Source organism: Tasmannia lanceolata, unplaced genomic scaffold (assembly GCF_043159265.1).
Source record: "Tasmannia lanceolata isolate RefF3 unplaced genomic scaffold, GAP_Taslan_0.1 ptg000029l, whole genome shotgun sequence".
NCBI lineage: Eukaryota > Viridiplantae > Streptophyta > Magnoliopsida > Canellales > Winteraceae > Tasmannia > Tasmannia lanceolata.
The window spans coordinates 8,745,595-8,763,872 of record NW_027518706.1 but is presented as its reverse complement, the minus strand read 5'-3'; the positions used below and the strand labels follow the sequence as shown (position 1 = coordinate 8,763,872).

Sequence of the window (18,278 nt, the reverse complement as noted above, 5' to 3'; positions counted from 1 at the left end):
CCTTTTCTGTGTCGCCGGTTAACTGTCGCTACAAAATAAAAATAGCGACAACAAATTATACCTTCGCGAATTAATCGAACTCGCAATCAGCTACGATTGATTTTAAACCGACACTGTATGTTCATGAGTTTGAAACTACAGGGTTATCGTTGAATGTGTCAGAAAGTTGAGGGGGTGTAACTGTATTTTTCCCTATTTTTTATTAATTTTTTGAGAATTCAAGAACTCTAGATCTATAATTGCTCCAATCAACTTTAATTCAAAGAAACCCAAAAATTTTAGAGAATCTTTGAGATAGATGGGAGGTTATGAAATTAGATAGAGAGATGCTCTAGGGTTTGGTAAAGCCATTTCAAATGGGAGTGAGGATATGTTTGGAGAGTGACAGAGTGAGGTTTGAGGTTTTAACAAGATACCTGGTTAGGTAAAGTCTCCGTATTGCAAGCTTTCTTGAGAATCTAATGGGCCAGTCTAGAACCAAAATGCCAAGATAATCTGAATGCGACAAAAAGGTAGTGGAACATGTAGTTTGGGTAGAAACCTAAAAGAGTCAGAATGTGCATGTCTTTTACAACAATTGTGATGCCAAGGTCAAGTCATTCTACTTTTCACTTCTCCCACATGAGGATTCAACATACCTTTTGGTGAAGGTGTTGAAATCCCTACAAGAGTTTAAGCATTCGTAGGGATAGCTATGTTAATGAATATTAACACTCCAAGATTGTTTGGAAAGAAAGGAGTTTCAGTAGGCAAATATTTGTAGCATATGCAGAGAAGAAGGGGAATCAGCGAACCATCTCCGGCTACATTGTAAAGGTGTAACATTCATATGGACATAGGTAGTTCAATGGTTCAAAATCAAAGGTATTGCTAAGTAACATTAGAGCTGATGGAAGATGGAGTTGCTGTGGTAAAGGTACTGAGGCTTATAGCTCCGTTCACTTTTATGTGGAGTAGATGGACTGAATTTAACACACAAACATTTAAAGTGTTGCATTTATGGGCTAAATGCATGAAAAATTAAGGTACAAATGGCAAGTTGGCAGCAATGTGCAGGAACACAAAGATTATAAAATTGAGAAGATACTTAGAAAGTGGAACAAAGAAATTATAGGAAGTAGCCCCAAGAAAAAAAAATCAAACCTGAACTTCGATGGTTGCTCCTTTAGCAAGACTGGTGGGTATTGGAAGAGTATTTCGAAATAAAATGGGAACATTTTGATGTCATATTCAGGACCCATTAGACAAAATGATTCTATAAAGGTGGGAGAGCTGTGTTCACCGAAATTAAGAAATGTTACAAAGGAATGGATGGATGATTGGTGGTAGAGAGGAAGACTTGATATAACCGTCATCTTTTTTCAAAAAATAAATTGCAATCTACATTACTTATAAAATCTACTCTACCAAATCTTTGAGAATTTATCACTTATTAGTAGTAAGAACCTCGTTGGATTGGCCATGGCCCAAACTACTCCAGTCAGACACAATCTAACCAAAGCAATCTTGGCTATTAAATGTTAACTATTGCCAATAATCCTGGCCACTGATTAGCAACTCTTGGTCAGATTGTCAGAATTATCCAATCATAGCAGATTTTGGGCCATAAGCAATCCAATGGACAGGCCACATTGGATATTCCTCTTCGTGAAATATTTCACTCTTTTGAAACTTCAAACTTATTATCATAGTCAAAACCACTTTTTAAGAACTCGAACGAGAACTCAGCCTAGAGAAATGAGTTGATGGACTTGGGAAGACAAATGTCAGAATTGGGTGAGAACTTGGCCACAGTAAAACAGAGTAGACTCGGGCGAGTAGAGATGGTTGACACAGGAAGTTTTTAAAGTGTCTAAAGGGATCACTTTGTAGTTTCTTTAAAAAAATAGAGGTCAAGTCTGATCCTTGGGAGTTTATAAGTCACATAAGAAATCATAGGTAGAACTTTGCACAGACCAGCTGCCCTTTTTCTGATAAAAGTATATCATTCTCGATGAAATTGTTAAGATAAAATAACAGAATAAATAAACAATCCATGCGCCAATGATGTGTTTCCAAGTCACAAGTACGCTTGGTGCTAATCAACTGGCTGGTATAAAATTAAAAGAGGACAGAAACTTATTATATCAAAAGAAAAATTATTACCAGATATTTGGCATCGGACTCGAACCCAACATCTAGAATAGCCAGGCTATCTGGTTTCTCGCTCCAAAACCATCCAACCATGTCTGATGCATGTGGACCCAAATAAACCCGTTTTGTGTCTCGGGCTGCAAAATTATAGTTCACCCATGTCAATAATAATATTATTATTAGAGGTATGCTAAACTCAAGGGCGCCCTTGCAAAACTGGACTGAAAGGGCGCCGCCATTGGCTACAAGTCACCAAAGTGCATTTAATAATCTTTGGCCTGCAGCCATCATAAATGCTAGATGGTGACGTGCAGCCAATTGGGGCGCCCTTTCAGCCCATTTTAGCAAGGATGCCCCTGAGTTTAGCATTCCTCTTATTATTATTATAAATGGTTTTTTTTCTTAATGAAATACCTGGACAAATACACCAAATCTCTTACCTTTGAACTCAGTAAAACAGTGGCAAGACAACAATGATTCCCTTCATCTGCAAGAAGAGTTCATTGAAAGCAGTTAGAAAAAGACAGAAAAGCAGCTCCAAAATAATAAAAATCAATAGGCATAGAGAAGGATGCTCCATTTAATGTCCTATAATGCTATTGTGTACATTACATAAAACATTAGCTTGGCGTTTTTCTAACTATTAATTTATTTCTATTTATTTAGTTGCACTTCCTGAGTTTCTATACAGTGAGCACTAGTGCAGCTGCAATCGCAGCAAAAAGTACAGTGAGGCCCATATGAATGGATGTGATGGACCCCCCCACCATAGATATGCCGTGCTCCAAAAATGAGGATGATCCTAACCCTTTGATTTGTGGAGGTTTAAAATGGACGACAGGGTATAGAAACCTCCACAAATCGAAAGATTAGGATTTTCCTACAGGGCCCAATTTTGGAGCACAGCATGTCTATGGCAGGGATGAAAACCTGAATGGTTTAGAGCATCCACACATGTGGGCCCGATGTACTTTCAAGCTGCAAGTGCACCATATAAAAACTCACATTTCTATATATCTTATACTTTCATCATATATCTATCAATATCACCATATATACTGTAAGGAGATGTTGGCATGTGAGTTTTCCAAAGTCTGTTATTCTCCCGAAGCCTCATGTATCTAAGTTACAAATGTTTTCTTTTGCACGTTTATTTGGAAGACTCAACCTTTGTAGAGTTTGGGTGACTTGAACAAAAAAAATGCTCTTTTTAAATTTTTATTTCTGCAAAAGAACACTTCAGTTTCTAGTAAAGCTTCTGTAAATTCAATATATCACACTTACAGGTGATTTTTTATAAAGCTGATGCTACAACTTGTAAAACTAGTGATTCAATATATCACTTTTAAAGTTGATTTTTGATAAAGCTTGATGTTACAATTTCTCCCCAAACCGGCTGTTAGACACTAAATTTTTTCAAGGTGGAATATTTAATGGCAGACATGCAACAACTACATTCAAGTTCTCTCCAGTTCGGGTTCCAAGAAATTTCCATAGATTTATGCCATGTAACAGGGACAGAAATTTGTTAAGAAATTTTTGTGCTAGAGATGTGTGGGCATGCCCGTCTGACAAATTAAAATGGTTTTAATGGAAAGAAAGGGAAAAAAACATTTTTTTATCTCATTCTTGGTTTTGGTATAAAACTGGACATTATTTATGTAATTTTGATGTGCATATATTACTCAACCAAACTGGATCGGCGCGGTGAGTCGATGATTGACCCAGAAATTCTTTTAATATTAGCAAAACGGTTTTTACAGGCACCGATTATATAAGACAATTAAACATGTCAGAGCATTAAATTTTTCAAGAAGGATGGCATGTAATAAGTTTGCAGCTGAAAAACAAAAAAAAATTAAATTTAAAAAATTTAGATCGTACCGGATGACTCCCACTTATTAAACTTCACTAGCCATGTATCTGAACCAATCTGTGCAGATGAAAGTCTATCCACCCATACCCGGAATTTTTTTCCTTGTTTGTCGCCATAGAATGAAGCCAATGCATTTATGCATTCATGAAGAGACCGTTCAATCCCTGAGGGATGGACAATTATTCCAGTTGGGTACTGTCAATCACATTGTAAGCAGTTAGAAGTCTATAAATAGAACCAAATAGCAATAGCAGAAACTCATTATATGTCAAGTAAGGTGTGAAAATTTGATAGAGCACTCAAAAAACTCATCATGCCAACTTGACTGAATCGGGCTTTCGTTAACTTAACAAAGAACTCATTTTTTATAGAACTCAAATGAGTCCTTGGAATAAATAAAAAAAACCCAATAATTGTAGAAAACTCATCAAGTACTCAAAACTTGAAAATCCAGACTACAACAGTACAACATATGGTTTATAAACTCGAATAACTTCAGTTAGTACCCAACAAAGCTTTAAGTCTCATACTCGGGTCCTCATCGAGTCTAAGTCAAGTTACCCACAGACATGGTTTTAAATTTTGGCCAGAATGCCGAAATTTTGGAATTCAGCCGGGGCCGACACCGAAGTAAATATTTTGGTGTCGGCCCAGATTTCAGCCAAAATTTCAGAATTTCAAAAATTTCAGCATTTTGTATTTAAAAAAAAAAAATTTGAAATTGAAATTTTTACCGATCCGAAATTTTTCGGCTATGGCTGAAACCAATACAGAAACCGAAATTTTAAACCTTGCCCACAAGTGGTGAATTGATAGCTAGCATCCATTCTATCCCAATAAAAGTCAAATGAATTTAAATTAGAAGCAAAAAGTTGACAAAAGACGTACATAAATTTTTTTCAAGTTCTGGATATGCAGCTCGGAGTTTGCAACTTCAGCACGACGCCATCTCTCATACAACATGTAAAACTTGACTACTTCATACCCAGCACTTAAGTTCTCTGTCTTGCATCTTGAGAAGTCTATAACATCTCTTGGGGATGTATTTGTACCTAGCCTAAAATGTCCAATAGCTTGTATAATACCAGCTGCGCACCTCTCAGTTGCATGAATTATATTAGAATTGTTTTTGGCATTCTCTTCACGCCACTGCAGTAGTTCTTCCATTGCATTGCTGACCTGTACATCGAGCATATGAATGTCATAAAGTTGTAGATACAAAAAAAAAACTTTATAACCACAACCATGGTTTGAAATTTTAGCTAGTTTTTTTTTCCTGGAATTTAGAATTTTGGCCGAAATTTCTAATTTTGGCTAAATATTCAGAAATTTCTGATTTTTTTTTAATTGAATTTCGGCATTTCCACCAAAATTTCGATTTTGGCTGAGGCCGAAACCAACACCGAAATTTCAAACCTTGACCGCAACAATGCAAAGATTTTATTTAATTAAATAAATTAAAGAGTGTCTTTCTAGGTACTGACCATGACGCCATAAACTTCTGGAATGCTAAACAGTTCTGCATCATTTCCAGAATCACCACAAACAAGAGTATTTGTTGGTGGTTTTCCATCAGACTTGAATTTTTTGAGCAAATATGCAAGAGCTTGTCCTTTGCCGGCACCTTGTGGCAATACATCCAGATCCATTCCTCCACTGTAAATAATTTTGACGTCTAACTGATAGACAATGAAGCAAAAAAAATGAACAAAAGGAAAAAAAAATGAAATCACTGTTTCCAAGTTAATAGAGAGGTCAACTAAATAGATGGTGAAATTGATGGAGGAGATACAGTCACATGGAAACTATAAACAATTCTCAAAATGCATGTTTCTGTTTCATTATTAATTTTTTTTTATAGGTAAAGAAGACCTTAATGTTATAAACTCAGGGTCGTCAACATCAAGCAAAGGCTCGAAAGTCCATTTTTCTGTTTTTTTTAATGGCACTCAAGTCCACTTTTCTGTTAGCCAAGTAACAATTTTCCATTCGATGTAATAATCTTACCCCGCGTTTCTCCAGACGGGCCGAAAGATCTTTCATCACTTGTCGGGCATGCTCCTTCTCTACATAAAAGCTAACCTTGTGTGGTCGTTGCTCTGTTTCAGACTGATTCAAAGTAAATTAAATTCCAATTATGATTAAAATAAAGCCTATATTTAGAAATCGTCTATCAACCCTGTATCTTGCACAGGGGATGCTAACAAGTTACATAGTAAAAATTTACATAGTAAGTTTAGGGGTTTGATATCCACACTACCATATTTTGTTAATGGCACTACTCACTTTGTTTTACACCTTCTCATTTAGCATTTCACGGCTGTGAAAATACTCAAGATGTCAATTAAAACAGTGTAAAACAAAGTGAATAGTTGTAGTGCGGATATCAATCCCCTAATTTAATTATCCATTCTTTCATGTTCTCAATACAGGATAATAAAAACTGAGAGCTACAAGCCTTACCTGAAATTTAAGTTGGGGAAAGCTGGCAGTTTCCTCAGTGACAATCTTTCTATCCCATTTCTGATTTAGAACGTTTTCCCAACCATCATCCGGCACCATTGATTCACCATAAGTTATCTCCGTTCCCACGGACATTATAGTAATATCAGGGGTTAACATTGGTTTCTCTTTCCTCAACTGTTTGTAAAGTGTAGGTGACCTTCCAGTCGAGAAAACTAGGAGAGAGTCATGCCGGTAATTGGCTTCCCATAAGGCGTTAAACCTAAGCAGCGATAGATTTTCTGGATCTTGATGATCCACCTGGAAATAGAGAATATCCAGTCTAAATATCGCAGAAACATGAGTTAAATGCAAATAAATAACCAAGAGAAATCTCATAACCGCTACCATAGTACTGTCGAGATCTGAAACAATCATGAGACGAGCAGGACCACTCAGTCTATCCATAGTTTGGTTATCACCAGAGAAAACTGCAAATTAGCCAGTAGTTAGTTCTAATACTAAATTTTAAGTAGTGTCAAATACATGCAAAAGACTAATACATCGACAAGGAACCATTAAACCTCAAGTTACCCTTTCCTAATTCCTTGTTATTATAATCATACACATTTAATTACATCTCAGTTCATCAAGATAATTACCTAACAAGGACACTAAGTTTTATAAATTACAGCCACTCAATTTTTATTCCGGACATGCTAGTAGGACAAGCGTCAATACTCAATACATCTCAGTTCATCAAGATAATTACCCAACAAGGACACTAAGTTTTCTAAATTACAGCCACTCAATTTTTATTCCGGACATGCTAGTAGAACAAGCGTCAAAACTCAATACAGCTGTTGGAGAAAGCTTTCGTTAATCTTTTTTTTGTTATATTAGCCAATGTTCCACGGATACTTCTAACAGACGAAATACTGTGTCAACAAATGCAAGATTCTGAAACTCCAAATATTCGGATGCAGCATTTTTGGGTTTCTTTTCTTTCTTTTTAGAAGATAATGATATTATTGACTGAGGGGGTCATAAAATAAAAATCAACATCAGAACAAACAAAGGGAAGTTTTTTTTTTTTAAAAAAAAAAAAACAGCCCTCCTACTCACGCAGGAACAAGTCATTGATGATTAGGGAATCCCCTCATGTAGAGACAAAGTCATCCACAGCATTAGCAGATCCCAAAACAGGGCTGAAATAAACCACATGACCCTCACTACCGTCCAAAAACTCCCCAATGTCATCCACATCCTGCCTAGGGAACTGAGCATTAGAGCTCATCCATCCAATTATATTCAGCAAGCCCCTCAACTTGTTTTTTTTCCTGAACTGAACATCATAAACATCTATAATTACCATGGTTGTGTGTTCTTATAAGGAAAACATAACATCACGTTTGGATTACCCGTTTATCTATTGCATTAACAACCCCATTAATATTTAAGAAAAGTAACTGTTTAAAAAAAATTTATCCAAGAATCCGATTTTTAAGAGGTTTCTTGAGTGCATTTCAAATGGGTGTAGCAACTCAACACCTATATGTGATGTGTGCTGTGAAAAAGGTAATTCTAATTTCTACAACATCATGTCCTGATACAAAAACTTAATAATTTTAAAATTTTGGAAATTAGATTTTGAGGTTAAGACTTAATAATATAAATTTTACCTTATAATTCATAAATTAAGCTTTGACTGTGATGCAATCACTATTAAACAAATCCATATGTTCACCGACTCCAAAAATGTATTACAAAGTTGACATACTGCATTTAATACTAAAGCCTATTTAATAAATACATAAAAATAAATAATTAAAATAGTCAGCCTAAATTTCAAGAAGCCACAAAATACTTCCATGTTGATATGAAAAGGAAGCTCTAGCAGCAATAAAAAGAGGCAAAATACAAAAAAGGTATATTTTTCGAGACCATTTTTTATGATCCCAACATGATACCTTTCACACATTTTCTTCATTGCTCCAGCAACTTAGAAACCTAGTATTTGGTGGGTCGAATGACCTCAGATGAATCAAAATTTCGAAAAGTGGGTTCCTTATGTCTGATAATGCATTTTTTGAACCATTCAGAAAAAAAAATAATGCATTTTTTGAATTTTTATGGAACTTCTGATGAGATTTTGACAGGTTTCAAAACTTGAAATGCTGAACAAGTTGACTAACATAGAAATTGGCAGCAAAAGGTAGTGTACTTTTCGGATACTTTCTGTGGTAGAGATTGGAAGATCCAGTGAAAAAAATTGGGAAAAATATCTATATTTGAAATGATAGGCATTTTAGATTAAGGTCTTAGGGTTCACAGAGGTTTTGGTGGAAGCTAATAGTAGGATTTTTTTTTTTTTAATGGTGCTAATAGTAGGATGTTGATAAATATGATTAACTCCACTAAGGAGCAACCTTGGTCTAGTAGCTGCTATTGGCAGGATCTTTTGAACCTTATCTTTGAAATTAACCCTCGGTTTTCTCACCAATACAGATAAGGCAATCAAGTAGTAGATGCTCCTGCTCTTGCCAACTATGCTTGTGTATTGAGAAGAAATAATACTCTTTGGAAATGGAAAGATCTCCTGAGATGCGATTTATTGGAAATTCCTAGTATTTGATTTATTTGATTCTTTCGTTTTTCTTTGGGTGTTGAGGCAAGACGGCATGTCCTCTTGTAATTTTCTTTAATATCAATAAAATTTTAGGTTCCAGGCCATGTTCCTAGATAAATTTCGGGTTAAATACATAAATATAACACTTCTGTAGAAATTTTCAGAACTTCTAGTGGAACAAATTTTTGAAGGACTATGTTCTAGCAAGCTGCAGAAAATTGGAAACTTGTAACTTGAAAAGTTGAGAGGTCAGAAATAGGAGTTCTAATTACATTATAGCACCCCACCCCAGGCCCCGCATGCCGGATGTTCGAGAAGCTCAGAAGTAAAAATTTTAAAGTTTTAATCATAGTAGGTGTTACCTATGTTTTGTATGATATGTGCATGTGGGTTTTTTTTTTTTTTTTTTTTTTGAATGGTTATATGTGCATGTGTTTTAAATTCCAATTTCTAAAACTCTGGTGAATCCAATTTTTATTATCTATATGATGTTCCCTAAAGCTATTGTGTGATCCTTCTTCATTTTTCTTTGCAATACATGACCTCATTCAAAGAGGTTTGCATCTCCAAGCACCCATGTCTATGTTCTACTCACACCTACAGAACCTTATTAATGCAGCACTCCATATTATTGTGATTTCAACACTCACATCTCCGCAACATGGGCCTTTAGGATTTCATACACCTGCAATATAGTTAAAATGAACAATATATTTCTAATGAACCTACAGAACAAAAAAAGCACGTATATGTATATGTGTGTATAGGCTATTGATATCCACATTATTATGTTTTGATAATGGGGTGAAATCACCTTGTTTTACACATTTTAACCAGCTGTCAAAGGCTATTACAATTCCCATAAAGCACTCACCAGCCAATTAAACAGTGTAAACAAGGTGAGTTCTCCCCATTATCAAAACTTCGTAGTGTGGATATTAGTAACTTGTATATTATATAATTGTAATAAATTTCTAGCTCATTAGATACATCATTCCTATGTCTTATACTTTCATAATCTTATATAATTACATATTTATCAATGTCATTATACACCTGCATAGCCTAGGGGTGTAAATGAGCCAAGCTTGGCCCAGCTCGGCTCGGCTAGTTAAGCTCGATAACTAGGCTCGGGCTTGGCTCGGGCTCGAGCTAGGCTTGGCTCGGCCAGGCTTGCAAGCCTTACCGAGCTTCCCTAATTCGTGGGTTTTATATAAAGGGCAATGATATATTCACACAATCACACCCCCTCATATTCCCTGGACAACCCTATCTAGTGTAATTCGACTACGCTTTTTAGTTTTTACACCACAGGGGGTGGTCCAAGCAACAAAAAGGGTTCCAAAAAAGAAGTGATATATTTTGCCTCCCCCTTCAACTCCCTGGACAGCCCTTTTAGTGTATATATAATAGATAATTTGATATATATTTAAATATATTAAATCCTTAACGAGCCTTAATGAGCCGAGCTGAGCCTGGCCTAGCTCGGGATCGGCTCGTTAGGCTTAACGAGCCAGCTCGGCTCGTTAACGATTCGAGCCGAGCCCTTACCGAGCCGAGCTCGAGCGAGCTTCCGAGCCTAAGCCAAAACTGTCACCCTTAGCATGGCCAATTGGCCATGTCAGCATCTCTGGATTTCAATGGTTCTCATTTCCATGCCCACCATCCACTCATGGGTCCATATCTATGTTAAATGGCATTGGAAATATTTATAACACAATGTGCTTTATTATCCTATAATATAAAAGCAGCCTTTTCTTTTATACAATACACTTTGTTAACAAGAAACAAAAGATACAAAGAAAGAAAAGAAGGAATGAAGGAGGTAAAATCTGTAATATTTTTTTTTACTGATCACCAATCCTACACCGTGTTTTAAAGGGTTTGCACCTTGCAACACATTTCTTACTAGGTATGTATATCTCAAGAGTGACAATGAAAGGACAGTTAATAGATGCTGCCCTCTGACTGATAAATGAAGCTTAATTACAATGGGAGCAGCCACAAAGAATCCTAGCCCGTCCAACTTAGGTAAGATTATTAGAATTAGAAAGATTTTTAGCTCTATCTCCTACATTAATCCAAAACTTATAGTTGATTCGAAGATAGGAAAACGCTAAATGCGAGCCCGTAGTAAGAATGGGTCAATCACCCCTCACATAATTCTAAGGTTGCTAGTAGAATTTCATGAGAACGAATCATAAAAATTCAATTTTGAACAAATAAAAACATAAATTTCACTAAATTCAAAATTGTACTCATAAATATATATATATATATATATATATAAAATGTGTGTATATTTAAAGAGTATCAATGATTGAAAGGGCAATTCACATGTGCTTCCCTCCAACTGATATAGGAGGCTTAATTTCAATGGGAACAGCCACGAAGAATCCTAGCCCTTCTAGCTTAGGTAGGATTATTAGAATTATAATGATTTTAGTTCTATCTCTCACACTAATCCAAAACTTATAAACCCATACTCAAAATGGGTCAGTCATCCCTCACAAAATTTTGGGTTTTCAGCGCGATTTCATGAACAAATCATAAAATTCAGTTTAGAACAAATAAAAAAAGAATCAGTTTTGCAAAATTCAAAACTCTGCTAATAAATATATAAAATTGAAAAAACCAGTGTTAGTTCATAAAACCTAGAAATGAGCAGCACAATCAATAACAAACTGAAATAGTATCCCCTCTAATCACAAACGTAATCAGTACTCAATAGATAACAATTTAATCGAAAAGAAACTGAAAAACTGATATAAAAGAAGGAAAAGAGAAAGATAACAAAAACCCTTGTTTTTAACATAGAACAAAATAACATGTCAATTTGAAAAGCAGAAAAAAAGAATTGGGAACAGAAATGTACCTAAATTGTGAGAATGAGGAGGAGATTTGTGAAACTCAGAAGGGGAAAGAGGATATGAGAGACTGAGAAAGATGAGGGGTTCAGTTAGTTTGGATGCTAAATGCCAGAAAAATGTGCGAGTAATATTCCTTCCAATTGAGGAAGTGGAACACGTGTCACTGTGCCAACAAAATTTCCCATAAAAAATAGGGGAAATGAGATATTCTCCACCCTTTTATTCCTTGGGCCACCCCCTTGTAGCGTAAAATGTTGGGGTGCAACTTGGGTCGGGTTCAACCTGAACCGGACGGGATCAACCCGATTTTTTACTTGGGTTTGGTTGGCATTTCTTTGGGTTGGGTTATGGTTGGGAAAAGGCCAACCCTGTTTAATTTCGGGTTGGGTTAGGGTTTAGGCCTTGGCAACCCTGCCCGAACCTGAACCCGACATACATCCTTACTCTATTTTTATTTATATTTTCTCTGGGTTATGTTTTTTTTTTTTCTTGTACTTTTCTGTTTGGTCCGAGGTGAAACTGAACCCAAACCGACGACTCAACCTGACCCGATTTGTAAAAAAACATGTTAGATGGGTTGGGTTACACTTGACCATCCTTGACCCGAGGCTCAGATTGGTTCGGGTTAGGATTGAGGGAATGCTATCTTGGGTTGGGCCAGGGCTGGCGTCAACCGGATCCAACTCCACCTAGTTCACTCCTAGTAAAAAAAGTATCATAAATCATAATACGCTAGAGGGGTGGCTGGGGGAATAAAAGGAGGAAAATATATCACTTCCCAAAAATGATAGAAAATAATAGAGTTTTTATATGGTGTAAGCTCATATAGTCACTTATTTTTAAGAAAGTACTGTACTGCCCACACCATAGGATGATCCAGACCGTCCATATGATGGGCCACAACATAAATAGGTTGTGCCCAAAAATCATGTCCATAGGATAATCCTAGCCCTCCGACCTATAGAGGAACTACAATTATGGAAACTTCTATAGATTAGAGGGTTGCGATCAACCTGTGGAAATGATTTTTTGGGTAGAACCTATTTACATTGCGTGCCATCAAATGGACAGTTTGGATCATCCTGTTGTGTGGTCGGTACAATAATTTTCAAAAAATATTGGACAATATGAGGTTACACCATATAAAATCTCGAAAATACTACATTGTGGCCCATCAAATGGACCATTTGGATCATCCTATAGTGTGGGCTGTAAGTACTTTTCGAAACATACTAGACTGTACGGGCCTACACCATATAAAATTTTGAAAATACTATCACCTTTGGGATCCTCATACCACTTGGAGATGATGAGGTCATTCAAGTGTAGCTAGGGGTGGCCAACCGGTTCAGTTCTCGGTTACTTTTTTTTCGGTTCTCGGTTCCCGGTTCCATGAACCGTAAGAACCAAACTGAACCGTAGTACATAGTAGGACCGAACCGAACCGGACCGAACATAATCGGTTCGGTCTGGTCCGGTTCTCCGGTTCTAATGGCTAATTGCTAACTATTAATTATAATTTATAAAAGCTTTTAATTAAAGTTATAATATAAGTTACTTTCTTATTATAAGAATAGTATTAACTATTACTTATTAATATTATAAGTAATTTATATTAATAAGTATATGTATAATAGAAATATAAAAATATTATATATATATATAGAGGAAAATGATTATACGGTCGAGCGTACGCTAATTTCGTGCGGTAGAGTGCGGTAAAGTGAGAAAAAACGAAAACCCATCTCATTTCTGTTTTTCTTTCACCCTCTCAAACCAAAGAAAAACCAAAACCCATCTTCAAGCTTCAGAAAAACCAAAAACCCGTGGCAGATCTGTGCCCAAAAGCTTCGCCCTTCGTGGTGCGCCTCCTCCTTCCTCTCATTTCCAATCAAAAACCCCCAAAAACCAAAACCCATCTTCAAGCTTCACAAGAAAAAAGAAAAACCAAAAACCCGTGGCAGCCGTGGCAGATCTGTGCCCAAAAGCTTCGCCCTTCGTGGTTCGGGCAGGGTTGCCAAGGCCTAAACCCTAACCCAACCCGAAATTAAACAGGGTTGGCCTTTTCCCAACCATAACCCAACCCAAAGAAATGCCAACCAAACCCAAGTAAAAAATCGAGTTGATCCCGTCCGGTTCAGGTTGAACCCGACCCAAGTTGCACCCCAACATTTTACGCTACAAGGGGGTGGCCCAAGGAATAAAAGGGTAGAGAATATCTCATTTCCCCTATTTTTTATGGGAAATTTTGTTGGCACAGTGACACGTGTTCCACTTCCTCAATTGGAAGGAATATTACTCGCACATTTTTCTGGCATTTAGCATCCAAACTAACTGAACCCCTCATCTTTCTCAGTCTCTCATATCCTCTTTCCCCTTCTGAGTTTCACAAATCTCCTCCTCATTCTCACAATTTAGGTACATTTCTGTTCCCAATTCTTTTTTTCTGCTTTTCAAATTGACATGTTATTTTGTTCTATGTTAAAAACAAGGATTTGAAAACAAGGATTTTTGTTATCTTTCTCTTTTCCTTCTTTTATATCAGTTTTTCAGTTTTTTTTCGATTAAATTGTTATCTATTGAGTACTGATTACGTTTGTGATTAGAGGGGATACTATTTCAGTTTGTTATTGATTGTGCTGTTCATTTCTAGGTTTTTTGAACTGACACTGGTTTTTTCAATTTTATATATTTATTAGCAGAGTTTTGAATTTTGCAAAACTGATTCTTTTTTTATTTGTTCTAAACTGAATTTTATGATTTGTTCATGAAATCGCGCTGAAAACCCAAAATTTTGTGAGGGATGACTGACCCATTTTGAGTATGGGTTTATAAGTTTTGGATTAGTGTGAGAGATAGAACTAAAATCATTATAATTCTAATAATCCTACCTAAGCTAGAAGGGCTAGGATTCTTCGTGGCTGTTCCCATTGAAATTAAGCCTCCTATATCAGTTGGAGGGAAGCACATGTGAATTGCCCTTTCAATCATTGATACTCTTTAAATATACACACATTTTATATATATATATATATATATATATATATTTATGAGTACAATTTTGAATTTAGTGAAATTTATGTTTTTATTTGTTCAAAATTGAATTTTTATGATTCGTTCTCATGAAATTCTACTAGCAACCTTAGAATTATGTGAGGGGTGATTGACCCATTCTTACTACGGGCTCGCATTTAGCGTTTTCCTATCTTCGAATCAACTATAAGTTTTGGATTAATGTAGGAGATAGAGCTAAAAATCTTTCTAATTCTAATAATCTTACCTAAGTTGGACGGGGTAGGATTCTTTGTGGCTGCTCCCATTGTAATTAAGCTTCATTTATCAGTCAGAGGGCAGCATCTATTAACTATCCTTTCATTGTCACTCTTGAGATATACATACCTAGTAAGAAATGTGTTGCAAGGTGCAAACCCTTTAAAACACGGTGTAGGATTGGTGATCAGTAAAAAAAAATCTTACAGATTTTACCTCCTTCATTCCTTCTTTTCTTTCTTTGTATCTTTTGTTTCTTGTTAACAAAGTGTATTGTATAAAAGAAAAGGCTGCTTTTATATTATAGGATAATAAAGCACATTGTGTTATAAGTATTTCCAATGCCATTTAACATAGATATGGACCCATGAGTGGATGGTGGGCATGGAAATGAGAACCATTGAAATCCAGAGATGCTGACATGGCCAATTGGCCATGCTAAGGGTGACAGTTTTGGCTCAGGCTCGGAAGCTCGCTCGAGCTCGGCTCGGTAAGGGCTCGGCTCGAATCCTTAACGAGCTGATCCCGAGCTAGGCCAGGCTCAGCTCGGCTCATTAAGGCTCGTTAAGGATTTAATATATTTAAATATATATCAAATTATCTATTATATATACACTAAAAGGGCTGTCCAGGGAGTTGAAGGGGGAGGCAAAATATATCACTTCTTTTTTGGAACCCCTTTTGTTGCTTGGACCACCCCTGTGGTGTAAAAACTAAAATGCGTAGTCGAATTACACTAGATAGGGTTGTCCAGGGAAGATGAGGGGGTGTGATTGTGTGAATATATCATTGCCCTTTATATAAAACCCACGAACACACACAAAAAATGCCCTAAAAAATTCATACCCACAGATCTAGAAATGATAGCCTCACATGCATAATCATTGTGCGACAAAATTAAGAACCCTAGAAAAAAGACATAATCGAAAATAGATCGAGAAAATAGCCAAACTTACCTGGGATTAAAGATCTGTAAAGATCGATCCCTTTTGAAGGTCCAAGAAAGTGGCGCCCGCCGGAGAAGGACGACACGCGTCTGTTGTTCGAAGCTTTTGGGTTTCCCTCTTCTCACAGTAGAAAGGGGTTTTCGGTTTTTCTCTTCTTCTCTTGTCTGTTGTTCGCCCTTCGTGGGTTTTGTTTTCTTTATACCCAAAAAAATGGAAAACAACATACCTGTGAGTTGAAGCCGGTGGCGCCCATCGGAGAAGGAGGTGGCGCCCGCCGGAGAAGGACGACACGCGTCGGAGAGTGAGAGAGTAGAGTCGGAGAGAGAGATTACCGTCGGAGAAGGAGGTTTTGGGTTTGGGTTTTTCACTTCTTCTCTTGTCTGTAAAAAAGGGGTTTTGGGTTATGGAAGCTTGAAGATGAGTTTCTGTTTTTAGGGGTTTTTGATTGGAAATGAGAGGAAGGAGGAGGCGCACCACAAAGGGCGAAGCTTTTGGGCACAGATCTGCCACGGGTTTTTGGTTTTTCTGAAGCTGAAGATGGGTTTTGGTTTTTCTTTGGTTTGAGAGGGTGAAAGAAAAACAGAAATGAGATGGGTTTTCGTTTTTCCTCACTTTACCGCACTCTACGGCACGAAATTAGCTTACGCTCGACCGTACGAGGAAACGGATTGTACGCTCGACCGTACCTAAGGTTAGGTACGGTAGAGTGCCAAATCACATGGGTCCCACATTTTTGTTGGTCATCTAAACCATTCATTTGCAAGGCCCCATCATAGATAGTGTGTGTACCAAAAATCAGCACCATTGAATCATCCTAACCCCTCCAAAGCTGGACGGCAAAATGGGCAGATTTGTGGACAAACAGTGTATGTCCATTTTGACCTCCACAAATGGATGGGTTAGGATGATCCTATGGAGTTGATTTTTGGTATGCACCCTATCTATGATGGGGCCTTACAAATGAATGGTTTAGATGACCAACAAAAATGTGAGACCCATGTGATTTGGCAGTCTACCGTACCTAACCTTAGGTACGGTCGAGCGTACAATCCTTTTCCTCTATATATATATATATATATATATATATATATATATATATATATATATCTTCAAAGTTCGGTTCTTCGGTTCCAGAACCGAACCAAGAAGATTAGATCCGGAACCGAACCGAATAAGTTCAGTTCTTCATCAGTGGAACCGAACCGGACCAAAAATATTTTTAAACAGTTCGGTTCCGTTTCGGTTCTTCGGTTCCGGTTCGGTTCTGGCCACCCCTAAGTGTAGCCCATTTTCATTGGCCCCACCTTGATCGGAAGCCTTGATCTATTAGGCACTGTTTGAATTGCAGGAGAAACATTTCTCTTGGAAATTGTTTTCTTACAAAATTTGTTTCCATAACTTAGAGCGATATGATATGATCAATTGGTCATGCCTTATTTAGAGGGATATCATCATAAAATGAAGGTATACAACTTGAAGTGTACCCATGCAAGTTGCTTTCATTTCATGTGCAATCAAACAATGAAGAAACAGGAATTTTGAAAAACCTTTTATTTTCCTGTCTTTTCTAAGAAATTCTTGCAATAAAAAACACGGGACTAGATTTTGAAGAATTCTAGACTGAAGGGAGCCCTTTCACTATTGGCTACACATCGCCATCATGCATTAATATTAGCTGAAAAGTCAAACATGATGGTGATGTGCAGCCAATGGGGAAGCCCTTTCACCTCTTTTTTGCAACGGCTCCCTTCAGTTTAGACTTCCTCTTAGATTTTATAGTTTCTGAAAAAAAAAATTATTTGGAAAATGAGTTTTCCAGAGTTTGACTATCCCATTTTTCAAGATTTTCTTTAGCAAGATTGAATTTTTTTTCCGAATTTTCTAAGAAGTTTTTCTTGGAATTTTTTTTTCTTTAACAATTTTGGATGCAGGGGATTTCTTGGAAAAATCTTTTCTTATTTTCTTCAAAAATTAAACAATTTTTTCTACGTCTAGCTAACTCATATTGCGGGGAAAAGGGGTGCTATCAACAGCCAATCAAGAAATTGTTTAATAAAGTGACCGGTGCCATTATCAAAATTTATCAATCCTTACCCTTTATGGAAACTAAA

General features: G+C 36.7%; 1 protein-coding gene across 1 annotated transcript; it reads right to left on the bottom strand.

Annotated features, from left to right (window-relative positions):
- Positions 1–1,937: 1,937 nt before the first annotated feature.
- On the bottom strand, positions 1,938–16,789 carry LOC143859067 (sucrose-phosphatase 1-like). The gene is made up of 9 exons (XM_077369741.1): positions 16,177–16,789; positions 6,860–6,942; positions 6,473–6,772; positions 6,017–6,118; positions 5,494–5,688; positions 4,898–5,188; positions 4,018–4,204; positions 2,574–2,620; positions 1,938–2,270 (listed from the first exon to the last, which is right to left on the bottom strand). The coding sequence occupies exons 2-9, from the start codon at positions 6,917–6,919 to the stop codon at positions 2,178–2,180; spliced, it is 1,275 nt and encodes a 424-aa protein (XP_077225856.1). The 5' UTR covers positions 6,920–6,942; positions 16,177–16,789; the 3' UTR covers positions 1,938–2,177.
- Positions 16,790–18,278: the final 1,489 nt, after the last annotated feature.

What these genes read in the sequence shown, in the direction of transcription:
- LOC143859067 (XM_077369741.1), bottom strand. Translation starts at nt 6,919, where the DNA reads ATGGATAGACTGAGTGGTCCTGCTCGTCTCATGATTGTTTCAGATCTC. An exon ending in CCCGTCTGGAGAAACGCGGG is followed by an intron (nt 5,689 to 6,016) that starts GTAAGATTATTA and finishes ATTGTCTATCAG; the next exon opens with TTAGACGTCAAAATTATTTA. An exon ending in AGAACTTGAAAAAAATTTAT is followed by an intron (nt 4,205 to 4,897) that starts GTACGTCTTTTG and finishes TGTGATTGACAG; the next exon opens with TACCCAACTGGAATAATTGT.